This window comes from Cetorhinus maximus, chromosome 22 (genome assembly GCF_964194155.1).
Source record: "Cetorhinus maximus chromosome 22, sCetMax3.hap1.1, whole genome shotgun sequence".
Lineage (NCBI taxonomy): Eukaryota > Metazoa > Chordata > Chondrichthyes > Lamniformes > Cetorhinidae > Cetorhinus > Cetorhinus maximus.
The window spans coordinates 58,550,542-58,564,985 of record NC_135900.1 but is presented as its reverse complement, the minus strand read 5'-3'; the positions used below and the strand labels follow the sequence as shown (position 1 = coordinate 58,564,985).

The window sequence follows — 14,444 nt, the reverse complement described above, 5'->3', positions numbered from 1 at the left end:
CTTGTGTTGGACCTCATGTAAAAATACAAATAAAAGCTGTAGCACTGAAATTTGACATGGATATCAGCATACTTGTAGTAGAAAGATATTTTGCCCTGAGTTTCCACCTGATATCCTTCCACATATCAACTTAATTTGGGTGGTATCGAATGAAATAGCTTTAAAGATGGCAGAATTTTTTAAACCTAAATTGCACCCTTAACCAGGTTATGTTGGAGCATCTGTGATCTTGATGTTGGTTCAGAAGTCCATTGGCTTGAAGCAGCAGAGGGCACTAGATACTGCAAAGGCTATGGGCCCTGACAATATTCTGGCAATGGTACAGAAGACTTGTGCTCCAGAATTTGCCGCGCCCCTAGCCAAGCTGTTCCACTACAACACTGGCATTTACCCGGCTATGTGGAAAATTGCCCAGTTATGTCCTGTACACAAAAAGCAGGACAAATCCAACCCGGCCAATTAAAGCCCCATCAGTCTACTCTCCATCATCAATAAAGTGATGAAAGGGGTCATCAACAGTGCTATCAAGCGGCACTTGCTTAGTAATAACCTGCTCACTGATGCCCAATTTGGGTTCCGCCAGGGCCACTCAGCTCCTGACCTCATTACAGCCTTGGTTCAAATGTGGACAAAAGAGCTGAACTCCCAAGGTGAGGTGAGAGTGACTGCCCTTGACATCAAGGCCACATTTGACCAAGTTTGACATCAAGGAGTCAATGGGAATCAGGGGGAAAACTCTCCACTGGTTGGACTCATACCTAGCACAAAGGAAGATGGTTGTGGTTGTTGGAGGTTAGTCATCTCAGCTCCAGGACATCACTGCAGGAGTTCCTCAGGGTAGTGTCCTCGGCCCAACCATCTCCAGCTGCTTTATCAATGACTTTCCTTACATCATAAGGCCAGAAGTGGGGATGTTCGCTGATGATTGCACAACGGTCAGCACCATTTGCGACTCCTCAGATACTGAAGCAGACCATGTCCAAATGCAGCAAGACATGGACAATATCCAGGCTTGGGCTGACAAGTGGCAAGTAACATTTGCGCCACACAAGTGCCAGGCAATGACCATTTCCAACAAGAGGGAATCCAACCATCACCCCTTGACATTCAATGGCATTACCATCACTGAATTCCCCACTATTAACATCCTGGGGGTTACCATTGACCAGAAACTGAACTGGACTAGCCATATAAATACTGTGACTAGTCATATAAATACTGTAGCTATAAGAGCAGGTCAGAGGCTAGAAATCGCGAGACGAATAACCCACCTTCTGACTCCCCAAAGCCTGTCCACCATCTACAAGGCACAAGTCGGGAGTGTGATGGAATACTGTCCACTTACCTGGATGAGTGCAGCTCCCACAACACTCAAGAAGCTTGACATCATCCAGGACAAAGCAACCCACTTGATTGGCACCACATCCACAAACATTCACTCCCTCCACCACCACGCATAGTAGTGGCAGTGTGTATCATCTACTGCAGGAATTCACCAAGGCCCCTTAGACAGCACCTTCCAAACCCATGATACTATCATCTAGAAGGACAAGGGCAGCAGACACATAGGGACACCACCACCTGGAAGTTTCCCTCCAAGTCACTCACCATCCTGCCGTTCCTTCACTGTCGCTGGGTCAAAATCCTGGAACTCCCTTCCTAACAGCACTGTGGATGTACCTACACCCCATGGACTGCAGCAGTGCAAGAAGGCAGCTCACCACCACCTTCTCAAGGGCAACTAGGGATGGGCAATAAATGCTGGCCCAGCCAGCAAAGCCCACATCCCGTGAATGAATAAAAAAAAGATAAATGAAGATACTGAGCTCAACACGCTTTAGAACAGTTACATGACTGTTACAATTTGCATGATTAAATGCAATCTGGTTTTAAAAAAAGTGAACTAGATCGTGAAGTCAGCTGCAACATTTCCTTTTAATAATTTCAAAAGTTTGCTCTTTAAGCTTGATATATTGAATCTTTTGCTGGTGATCATCTGTATACCAACTGTGCTCATGTATATTTTTTGAATTTCAACCTACAATTTGAAGTGGTTTAACACAGCATGTACAGTAAGTGAAATGAAAATTACCATAAAAATTGGTTCAAGATTCTAAACATATTCTCTCAAACATTTGGCAGCTGTGCTGGACCCATGTTGTTTTGCCTTTACTCTCCTTGTTTCTCCCTCTACCCTCTATCCATTCCCAACTCAATGTCTCAATCTATCATAATCACCCATTCCTAACAAGCTACCTCTGACCCACACACTCCCACTCCCTTGACTCTCTCATTAAATTCCTCAGGCTCTAGTCACTCCTGGACAGGCTTATGGCTTCCTTTTGCCTCATCACTGGAACCCTTCACCACATCCACCTCAGCTCTCGCTGTTGGCTCTGCCTCAGCAAAGAGCCTTATTCCCATTTTGCATTGTTTCCCACACTTGGCAACTCCCCTGGAGTCTATCTTTCCAACCTCCTTTCCCTCCTCCTCCTCAATCCATTCCGTGGTTGTTCATATCCCCAGATAGTATGGGCATTGTTATGAAGATGTGTTGTATAAAATATTAATTTAAAATGACATCGACTGGACATATCTTACTTTATAATACCAACAGCTGGACATACATATGTATTGGACTTTGTTGAAAAGACCACTTTTCCTAAGCAAAGGACACTGACTTACAGCAGCTAATGTGTTGCATTTGCAAAGGACAGAAGCTGCTTTTATGAAGCTCTTAGAGAGAAAGAGTCACATGATCCAATCTTGGGTAAAAGATACTGGATTTTGAATAGTCAGAGTCTTACCCCATCTCTCTTGCTTTTGAAACCCCAACCATCAAAGCTGAGTGCCTCAGGCCTCAACCCCATGCAGTTTCAAACTAAACCAGAGATGCAGACCCTCAATGTGCCACTCATCCCCAAAGTTCAGCTACTAGGGTCAATTTCTTTCACCAATTAAAAGTCACCCACCTTTCCTCTATGCACCACCCCCCACACACCACAACTTCTGCCACTAAAACCTTCATGAAAGTCATCAAAGCTGAACTTCTCAAGTATCCGCCTTGCTACCTTCCCTCCATAAACAATTTAATTCAGAATGATTCAACTTGGGTTCTCACATCCACTAAGGCCTGAATTCCCAGCACACCCATTTGTGTCTAGTATCACTGACACATTGTACTCTAAAGCACTAAGATCCATATTCCTACCTTCAAATTCCTGCATGCTCTTGCCCATTAGCCCAGCTTCCCACACTCTCTGCTCCTCCAACACTATCTCACTTACCATTCCACACAACTCTGCTCCACCACTCCGATTCACCCTCATCATCTCCACCTTATAACTCTCTTCCTTCAATGCTGTCACTTCAAATCTCCCTCTTCCCAGTCTTCCTCCTGCTGGATGTCAATCAGCACTCATGGATTTGGTTATGAGAGGAGGGCCACACAAATAAGGTGGCACTGTTACTCTGCGTTAGGCATTATCAGACATTAACAAAATCTTAAATGACAATTCCCGATAATCAAAGGCCAAAGGTGGAATTTTTCTCCCCTGCCAGCGGTGGTAATCGTGGCGGGTGGGCGCACTTAATTTAGCGGGAGGCAAAAAATCTCTTTCCCGGCGGCAGGATAAATTGCGAATTTTGTTCTCTCGACTTAAGACAGGTTAAAGGCGGGTCGAGTATCCCAATTAACAATTTGCATTCGTTAGCATCTCATGCATGCTCATTAAAAGGCCACCTCACCAGAATTAAGTTAATCCGCCAAATTAAGTCTCCAACCAGCGAGAATTTAGAACGTTCAGTTTTGTGATTACATAAGTGACGTGTGCCTAGCGAGCTTCACCTATTCCATAACTTTGAGGTCAGTAGATGTTGCTTTCTCCTTCTTGGGGACATCACATAACTTTACTCATGAGCAAACCCTGTGCCAAGACTGGACAAGGGAGGCAGACAAAGGGTGAAAGAGTGGAGCGAAGGCAGGACAGAGAAGGTAGGCTTACGGGGGAACGGGAGAAGAGAGTGTCTGGGGAAGTGAGAGAGGCTGGAGTGTCCAGGGAAGTTGGGGAGGGAGGAGTGTCTGGGGGAAAAGGGGGGTTGAGGGGGAATGATAAGAGGGAATAGTCACAGTCAGAGGGGGAGAGTGGAAAGCGGTAGAGTAACAAGTCCAGGGTGAGAGTCTAGTAGATGAGGATCTCATTGGGTGGGTCACAGAAGGGTACAAAACAGGTGGCTCGGATAATGTGAGGGGGCAGGGTCAGGGTGGGCGTGGGGATGATAATGGGTATCGGCTCTGTGAGGAGGAAAGGCATGTGGAGGGGAATCGTGACAGGTGATGGGGAAGTTGGTGGGTGACGGGGAGGGTAGAAGGTGGTGGAGAGAGTTTGAAAGCTGACTTGCACCATTTTTCCAAACTGACCTTAAAGGCACAGTTAGCCAGACAATGAAATCCCTCGATGTGGGAGGAGGGTCTTTTCGGGTGAGTGGAGTTCAAGCTCAGCACAATTGGCTGACTAAAGGGACACCCTAATAATTATAAGGCAACTGGGTGTCAAAGATGCTCAGTTGTGTCCTCCTCTCTATGGTAAAGTCTGCATTGCATCAGGTTTATTGACATTAAAATCACAGCAAATATGGAGCTGCCATTCATTCTATGCCATTTTCCAAATGCTGCAGTCAGAGGCAGAGATGAAGGGAGGGAGGGAGGTGGATGCCTCCAAGGGGCACAACTGGTGGAGGACAGACAACTCGCAACTCCTAACCTCCATCCTCCCGTGTGAATGGTCATGCCTGACAAGGGATCATGTGATTAGTGTTCTATGCTGCCAAGGCAGTGATCTCTCTATAGAGTTTTGAGGGTAATGGAGACAAGCGGAAAAGTGTCCATGTGAGGCTTCTTGCATATGGCTCCAATCACCCTGCTCAAAGAGCAATGTCTCCATACCTAGTCATGTATGAACGGGAGGAACACCCATCTCTGCTCCTCCAGGATGTCCTTTACCTGGAAGGGGTGGGTGAGGATTCCATGTCTAGATGGAGGCCAGGTAAAGGGCTTAGCACTGGCCAGCTGGCTTTGAGATGGCAGCAAACCTGTAAAGGACATGCTCACTTAATGTATCATTTCAATTCGTTCAAACATCCACTAAGGCGTCGATGATGCAGGCTGCAGGCAACCCTGCCATGGTAATGGCTCTCATCCAGATGAGGAGAATGAGGGCCTGTCACTGGTTGGCACAAGGCCAGAAGGAGCAAAGCCCTGAGCAGCAAGAAGCAGCAGGCCTCTAGAAGGTTGAGGCTGGTGAACATGGGCCACTGCAATGGCGAGCATTGGCCTAACCACGGGTGTGTCACCAGTAGTACTCTTATCTAGAGATGAACAGAAGGCAATCCCCTGGGATACGGTCAGTCACATCTGCAAATTTCCCCAGTATGAGCTCAGGCCACAAGGAGTTTGGACGAGTAATCCGGAGCTTGTGGTCTGTGTTGAGTGAATGTCTGTCTGGGCGCCATGACCTTAAACCCCATGAATACAGGGGGGAATGGGCAACTTCCTGTCTGCCCCACCATGTGATTCACATAGCCCTTGCAGATGCATAATTAATAAGCTCAAAAGCAAAAGATCACACGTGTTCACCTGACCCACAGGCCGACTATCCTGCCCTCCCCAGACTTGGTCACCAGAATGTTCCATTCTGCCCCAAGCCTCCTTCTCCAAGCCATCCAAACCAGGAGCATCCCACATTCAAAAATCAGTCTTGCTATGTCTTCACAGTTGAACTATTTGCCATAATCACATGTGAACAATAGGAACTTGAATAAGCAATTGGAGGATGCCTATTACTCAGTGAGCTTTACCCCAGTGAAGAAATAAGTAATGTTAGAGAAGAGGGAAAACTGGCAGAAAAAATGTCAGGGCATCTGATAAACAACTACTGAATTGACAGTATTCCTTCATATGACAGCACTTGCACAATTCTTGGGAGATGTTCAGTTGTAAATAGGTACATGAGGCAAAGTATTTAACTTCCTATATTATGGCACTCATTGACAACTTTATGTCTCCTATACAATAAAAATCAGATTCTAAGGGGTCCCAGAGAAGCAGGCGTCCCAAATTAAATTAAGTTTATGAACAATTGTATGAGAATCTGCTTTCTCATATCAAGCAAACACTTTTTGAATTGCTCAGATCCAATAATCCACATCAAAAATGGTTGGAGAGGCTTTGTATTTTGGTATTTTTTTCCATTTCAGATTTTCCTTGAGCATGGCCCTCAATATTCATCATTGATTGAAATCCTGGCTTCCATTCATCAACACAACATAATAACTTGTGTGTGTGAATTTTGTCATTCCTTTTGCAAATCAGTTAAGGTGCCGTTTCTCATCCCATCAGAATTTAAGAGGGCATTTCTACTGCAAGGCAAGTTCCACTTCCCAAGAATGTACAACTGGCAACACAAGCCATGAGCTGGGTCCCCCAACTAACTCTGGAGGGGAGCAGTATGAGGGTCCAGGAGAAGACAATCTCACACTGGAAGGATCCCGATGCGTGGCCCAATCAGGTTTAGAAAGTGGTCCAAGAAGAATATCTCTTGTACCTCTTGGGCAATTACGAACTTAGAATTGTTATAAATGCCAGGTGTGCATGAGAGGATCAGAGCTCTGCATATGTACATAAGCATGCATCCTCCAAGCGGTTTCCTGGCTGTGAACATTTAATTGAGAGCCAGGCATTATGAATAACGTACTGCGTGGTTGGAACCAGTTAAGTACCCATGATTCTCAAATTATTGACTACTGATATAAATTAAATGTAATTTGCACAACAGCAATACCACACATATCGCTAGAATTGTTAGGTCTAATAAAAATTACACAAGGCAAAATTAAAATTGTACAAATATTTTCTTTAAAACGTTAGGAGGTAAACCAAATCTGAAGTACTGGTGTGAAACTCAATAGGAAAAGTGGGTAAAAAAAAATCTAATGACACAAAGACACCTTAACTGATTTGCAAAAGGAATGACAAAATTCACACACACAAATTATTATGTTGTGTTGATGAATGGAAGCCAGGATTTCAATCAACGATGAATATTGAGGACCATACTCAAGGATAGAACAAAAGTAAACCAGAATCTTTTTTTTATTCATTCATGGGATGTGGATGTTGCTGGCTAGGCCAACATTGTCCATCCCTAATTACCCTTGCTCAGAGTGCTGTCGATCTAGAGTCACATGTAGAGCAGCAGATTTCCTTCCGTAAAAGACATTAGTGAACCAGATGGGTTTTTACAACAATCAGCAATGATCATCATCAGACTTATAATTCCAGATTTTTTTGATTGAATTCAAATTTCACCATCTGCCATGGTGGGGTTTGAACCCAGATCCCCAAAACAGTAGTCTCTGGAATACTAGTCAGTGACAATACCACTGTTCCACTGCCTCCCTCTTACCCTACAAGTTGTGGATATGTGAGGGTTTCAAGTTATTTTATTAAAGTGTCATAGACAGGAAGGGGATTAATTTAAACAGCCCGATCTTTCCTCTCACTACAGAAAGGTGTTTTTGATTTCTGATTTCCGCCTTTATAAGTGGTGTCATGTTTTCCCCAACCCTTCAGTTTGGGAGAGATTCAATCCTCTATTAATAACCCCACAGCAAACTTGAGATAAGGTAAAGTAAGAGGGTTGGTTTATTTTACACACAAACAAAACACGGGAAGGGGTTTTGCAATGCCTGCCTCTGTTTGCACTCATGCAATAAAAGAGGGATAAGGGAAAGAAAGGGGTACATGGCAAGACTATGATAAAAATAAGAATTATGGTTTCACATGAGACCAGAGTCCAGAATCAGAGGTTCACAGGCTGAAACTGTTGCAGGGTCATCCATCTTTCCAGAAGCAAGGACTTCCCCAATGTAAGAAGGCATGTGGAGATGAATGAGTCTTATAGGCACCAATACAGGAGTTCCAATATTCCAGCAATTCAGTGTAGATGAGGCCCAGGCAATTTTAAACCTGGACAGGCCTCCTTCTGCTGCTACCTGGTAGATGGTAAAATGATAGACTGCCTGGGTTCAGTTCCACACAGTAATATTATAGGTTCTAGCAGCTTGGGGGAGATCATGTGACATACTTCCCACTTCTCCTGGGTGCTGGACAAGGGATCTATTTTTCCAGGTCTGGGATCTTGACGTGCTTAATAGGGTCAGGGTCAGGATCCCTTTTGTCCTTTACAGACATACCTTCTCTGTTGGCCGGAGCTCTGCCTTAGATATGTAAAGGGTGCATTTCTTTGGAATTTGATTGTCAGCCGCCACAGAGGGCATTAGCACCTCTTTAAAGATAATGAGGGCCCTACTGGTTTCTGAAAGTTAGAAATTCCTCTGTCCAGTTTTAAAATAAAAATTAGTTACTTTATAAAGTAGCCAAGTTAATGTAGTATTTTCCTTTCTGTCTTCTGGCCGGGACAAAAGTCTTATTTTGAGAATGTCGAAGAAGATAACAAGAAGCTGGACAACATCTGTAAAAAGTCAGAATACATTGCTAGAATGCTACATTCACAGTTGGTCACAAGTGATCAGGTAAGTCCAGTACAGATCAAATCAAAATGAAGTGTAATCAAGAAAAATGAACTATTAAATAGCATAACTATTAGCAAAAAGAACTGGGCAGTTTGTCCTCTTAAGACAGCATACAAGATGCAGTGATCCTTGACAGCATAGATCACACAATGAATGCCTCCTTAGATTCTGGTGGGACAAGAAATGGCATCTTAACTGGTTTGCAAAGAAAGTGATAAAACTCACACAGAAGAATTAACAATAGTTGTGTCGATAGGTGGAAAGTTTTATGGATGGAAGCTAGGATTTCAATCATTGATGAATTTTGAGCGCCTTACTTATAAGATTTTGAACTAAGGATTTAGGCCAACCTTCTGGTGTATTTTCTTGAATATAGCTCAACCGTGCCAACACTTCAGAGTGCCCAACACAGGTTTTACTGATCAATCGACTAAATTACCAAATGTTGCTCAAGGATCAGAAGTCATCCAATGTCAAGGACTTTTTTTCCCCCCCTGCAGTGTGTAACCAACCTATCAGACTCATATATATAAAAGCAAAAAACTGTGGATGCTGGAAATCCAAAACAAAAGCAAAAATACCTGGAAAAACTCAGCAGGTCTGGCAGCATCCGCGGAGAGGAACACAGTTAATGTTTCGAGTCCGTAAGACTTTTCAACAGAACTAAGTAAAAATAGAGAAGTATTTCGCCTCTTTTCTATTTTTACTTAGTTCTGTTGAAGAGTCATACGGACTCGAAACGTTAACTGTGTTCCTCTCCGCGGATGCTGCCAGACCTGCTGAGTTTTTCCAGGTATTTTTGTTTCTATCAGACTCATAGATTTTCTTCAACTTAAATTTCAAGGTTTAGGAGCCAAGTTAAAGTCATGTAATGTCTTAGCCAGCCATATTTTACGATGAGTTAACAATGTTTGATTAGGGATAGATGTACATGGTCATCACTCTTGTCAAAGTGAATGGCTTCACAGCCAACCATTCAAGCAGGAAGAAGCAAAGTACTCAGGCAGGAAAAGTAGAAACCAGTCCGGCATTTGTGTAGCATGGCAGCCAATCTGCATTTGGCAAGGTCCCATAAATAGCAAACAAATGTACTTTTGGTGACATTAGCTGATTTAGGAATTAATTAACTAGGACACAAACACCCTGCTCATCTTTATAGAGTGTCATGGGATACCAAGCAAGTATATGGAACCTCAGTTTAACATCACATCTGAAAAAGGTATCTCAAATAATGCAGCACTCCCTCAGTCCTACATTGAAGTGTCAGCCTAGATAATGAGCTCAAGTCTGCAATGAATCCTGAAATCACAGGAAGAATAGTAGATACGCTACTATGGGAGGGGTGATCAATACAAAATGGAAATGACAAACAACATAAAGAATGAGCTTGAACTGCAAAATTATCTTTCTAATACAAACAAAGCCAATTAAATTCTAAATAAGGATTAAAAGAAGTAAGGTAATTCTGATCACGAACAACTTTTCTCACAGATTTGATTTAAATTTTTCACAAGAAAGCAAACGCTCATAGGGAGCACGATTAGAATTAATCATTTCAATCGATATCACATAACATACTTTGGATAAAAGGGAAGTAGAATGTGCTAATCAGTATTTGAAGCAAGAATGCAAATAAGAGCTACAAGCCATTAACATTTTAAAGCTTTGCTCAGGCCATAAAATGCCACTGCAAGAGGATTGGATGGAATCATATTCACCATGATGGTACACCATTTATGGGATATATTGTGCACAGAAAAAATGGGCTGCCAATTTAAAACTGCCTTTGGCACTTGGATTTATTTTGCATGCAAGGAGGTGATTGCAGATTGATTAAATAATACTAAGCCACATATCAGCTTCAGGAAAAGAAATTAAAAGTAAAAAAGAAGCACTCAGGAGTTACTGTTATTTGCCTTCCAGCCTCACATGTGGGAATGAAGGAAGGAAAAAACCTCATTTGCCATAACAGACGTACAGACAGAAAGAAAGACTTGCATTTATAAAGCAAACCTATAGGTGCATACTATTAATTTCTCAATTATTATTAATGTGAAATAATCTCATAAAATCTGTAGGGCAGTGAAGTTCTAGAGGGTCATTTCTAAGCTCCCTCAATGCTCAGTTTGTGAAGGCATCACCTAGTGTGGCATAGAACTAAACATGCTAGAAAGATCCCAGATTTCAATCCTTGGTCCTGCTGAGCTCTTTAATCTTAGCCAGTCAGCAATAGAGGCACCACAATCAGCCTCGTGTTCCTGGGCTAGGAAAGGCCTGTTGGACAGAAGTTGGAAAAGAACAAAGTGGATTTCCACTGGGATCACCTCCATGAACAATTTGCACATTAGTAGTCATTGCTCAAATCACAAATGAAGAATAGCCATTTGGGACAAGGGCTGCCAGTGGCACCCTACTGCAGTACGAAGAAAAAGACCTTGCATTTATATGGCGCCTTTCACAACTTCAGGATGTCAGAAATAGCTTTACAGTCAGTTAAGAACTTTTGATATGCAGTTTCTGTATTTGGCAGAATGCCTCATCGCCAGAACTTTCCTACAAGCACCAAGATGTAGCTTGGTTGGTGGTGAGAAAGGCCCTCCACGTCAGATCCTTCCTATACACCAGGAGTCTCACACCCTTTGCACATTGTCCTCGAGGTGGCTGTGGTGGGGGAGAGACCGTTATTCACTTCTTTGTGGAATGTGCCTTTGCAAAGAAGGTCTGGAGAGAAATGCAGTAGTTTTTGTCACGGTTCATCCTGAGCAGTGCTGTGACATAGGACTCTGTGCGCCATGGGCTGTTCCCAGGAACACACACCAAGACAAATATCAACTGCAGCTGGAGGATCATCAACTCAGTGAAAGACGCTCTTTGGTCTGCCTGAAATGTGTTGGTCTTCCAGTGCAAAGAGTTGGCCCCGCCCAAGTGTTGCAGACTGACACATTCCAAAGTCCAGGACTATGTGCTGAGGGATGCATTAAAGCTTGGGGTAGCCGCCTCAAGGGCACAAGGGGAAAGGGTTGCTGTCTAAGACCTTTCTGCCATAGTGCACCGAGGGGCTGGGAAATGTATAGACCCCTCAGGCTGTATGACTCACAAAGATTGTATGTAGTGAATACTGAATGTATCATAATTGTATTGAAGCACCTCAGAGTGCAACATGATGTAAGTCAATAACTCCAATACGATTGCACTGACTGTCTGTAACGACCATGTTGAAATGACTGTAATATTCATTGATTGTACTGAAGCACCACGTGATCCATGTGTAAAAGTTGAATCTGATTGCACTATTTGTAATGGCCATTTAGAAATGTTTTGTAATGTTCTTTCAGATATTTTATGAATAAAATATATTTTTTCCTAAAAAAAACTTTTGATATGCAGTTACTGTTGTGTTGTAAGAGACACAGCAGTCAACATGTGCACAAAGTTTCACAAACAGCAACAACAATTTATATTTAACTAGTGCCTTTGACACTTTCAGCAGTTGATGGGCTGAGGAAGGGGTGAAAACGACTGATGTTAAGAAGTGGAAGTAGGCGGTTGCAAACAATCTGGTTCAGCCTCAAAGTAGCCAGGGAGGGGGATGGGGTCAATATCTAGGGAACAGGGTTTGTGTCAGGGACCAAATACAATGACTTCAGTCTTCCCAATATTTAGGTGGAGGAAATTTCTGCTCATCCAATACTGGATGTCAGATAAGCAGTGGGCAACAGACGTATCAGAGGCAGCGGGAGGGGGGTCAAGAAAGGTGGCTGATGAACAGCTGCATGTGGAACTTGATGTGTTTTTAGATATCACTGAAAGACAACATGTAAATGAGAAATTGGAGGGGGCCACAGATAGAATCTTGGGGGAACCCTAGCAGTAACAGCGTGAAAAAGGGTAGAGAAATCACTGCTGGTGATTCACTAGCGATGAATGGATAATTAGCAATGGAACCAGGCAATGGCAATCCCACCCAGTTGGATGACAGAACAGAGGAATTGGAGGAAGATGGTGTCGTCAACGATGTCAAAGATGGCAGACAGATCGAGAAGGACGAGGAGGGATAGTTTACCTTGGTCACAGTCACATAGGAATAGGATAATGACCAGATAGTCAGTTATCGTTTTTTGCTGATGAGTCAGCATCCTAAGGAGAGGCGGGTGAAAAGCAAAAAAAAAAACTGGCCTACACATCAAGAAAACTGGATGGGCAATAATATTTTGGAATAAAATCAGAAAATACTGGAAATGTTTAGATGTCAGGTAGCATTCGAGAGTAAGGATGGTAGGATTAATGTTTCAGGTCTTATGACCATTCTTCTCAACAAGACTTGAACGAGATGAATTTATGCATAATTTATACTGAAACTTAAAGAATAGAATCCTAAACCAGTGTTTATTTTCCTTTATAATATATGAAATAGAGTATAATATATTCCAAAAATACAGAAATTGCATCTGCAACAAATATGGATTTCGGTGCATTTTCAAAACACTATATACTGGTTGTTACTGTATTGCTGTAATTATTTTATCCAATTACAGTATATACTTAGCACACAGAGGTCAGCTTGACAAATAACCTGCTTGTCAAATGGCAATGGATTTCATCGTCACATAGCAGAGGAGGAGGAATTTTGCACTAAAATAAACTTTTATTTAGCATTTTTGAGCAAAGAAATGTTATTTATTCTTTCCCTCACATTCAGCTTAAGTTCTACAAAGATCCACAGAAATCGATTTAGGTTTGTCTGGAAGCTGGGATGATCTTTTACTGTTCAGTTAAAGGGGGAATGGTAGGGTATCAAAATTAAACTTAATTACTGTAAGACCAGAATATGTCATTTAAAATGTTGAAAAGGGCGAGGATACAAATATTGACTTCTAATGTATCATCCCACCACAGAATTCATAATTGAAAATCATCAGTGATTCTACCAATGCATTATATATGATTTGTAAGATTGATAATTTCTTATTTTCTGGGAAGGGCTTGTGCAACACCAGGTGATTTGGCTCAGTTGGACCACACATGACAGCACAATGTGTATGTGTGTGTATATACACATATAAACAAACACACACATAAATTGATGTCCATCACATTTGGGGTGGGGTGGGGTGCAGAGCCAACGAAATATGTGTACTAATGGCTGTAAACAATATATTCTGACGAGAATAAACAGCAAAGCACCATAAAATGTGATCATTGCCAGGGTATGATGATAAGCCTGTTTCTAGGAGAGATTTAGTGCGAGCAGATGGGATTTGAGGGGAGCGGGGCTGCTCCCTCACTGACGCCTGAACAAGGTAGCAAACCCAGCAAGGCCGCAGAGTCAAGCCCGTCCTGAGCTTCTCGTCCAGAAAAGGGTCAGCCAGCTCTCAGCTTTCCGTTTCTACACAGTGAGTGGTTTCAATGGGAAGGGGTGGGGGAGGTGAAAAGAGGGAGAGGTTGTGCCCCGGAGTCAGGGCCTGCTTCCACTCCTAGTTGTCAGGGATGACAAGAGATGAATAATAATAATTAGCAAACACACAATGAAGCAGAGGCACTGGTTAATGGTTAAGTGGATTCACTGTACCGCGATCACATTCACAAACGTCGTCTTGCCCGAGTACTGCAGCCCGACCAGGGTCAGCTCCATCTCCTCCTTCCAGAACAGGGACTTGAACCAGTCCAGCAACTTATTGATCAGCACCAACATGCTCATCTTCCCTAGTCCCCTGCAGCCTCAGCTCGCAGCTCTACTTTCTGCTGCTCTTCCTCCCTGAATTTCTCTTCCAGTTAAGGTTCAGCTTTTCTCTCTCTCCAGCTCCGCAGCCTGCGATCATATGACAGTCAAGCGGGAGTGGAGCGTCACATCA

General features: G+C 43.0%; 1 protein-coding gene across 1 annotated transcript in view; it reads right to left on the bottom strand.

Moving 5' to 3' along the window:
- The window catches only part of LOC144696730 (ADP-ribosylation factor-like protein 8B-A), a 107,388-nt gene extending 92,944 nt beyond the window's left edge, over positions 1–14,444 (bottom strand). Inside the window, exon 1 of the mRNA XM_078568388.1 lies at positions 14,162–14,444. Within this exon, the coding sequence (XP_078424514.1) occupies positions 14,162–14,290 (129 nt within the window). The 5' untranslated portion in view covers positions 14,291–14,444. The remainder of the gene's footprint in view (positions 1–14,161) is intronic.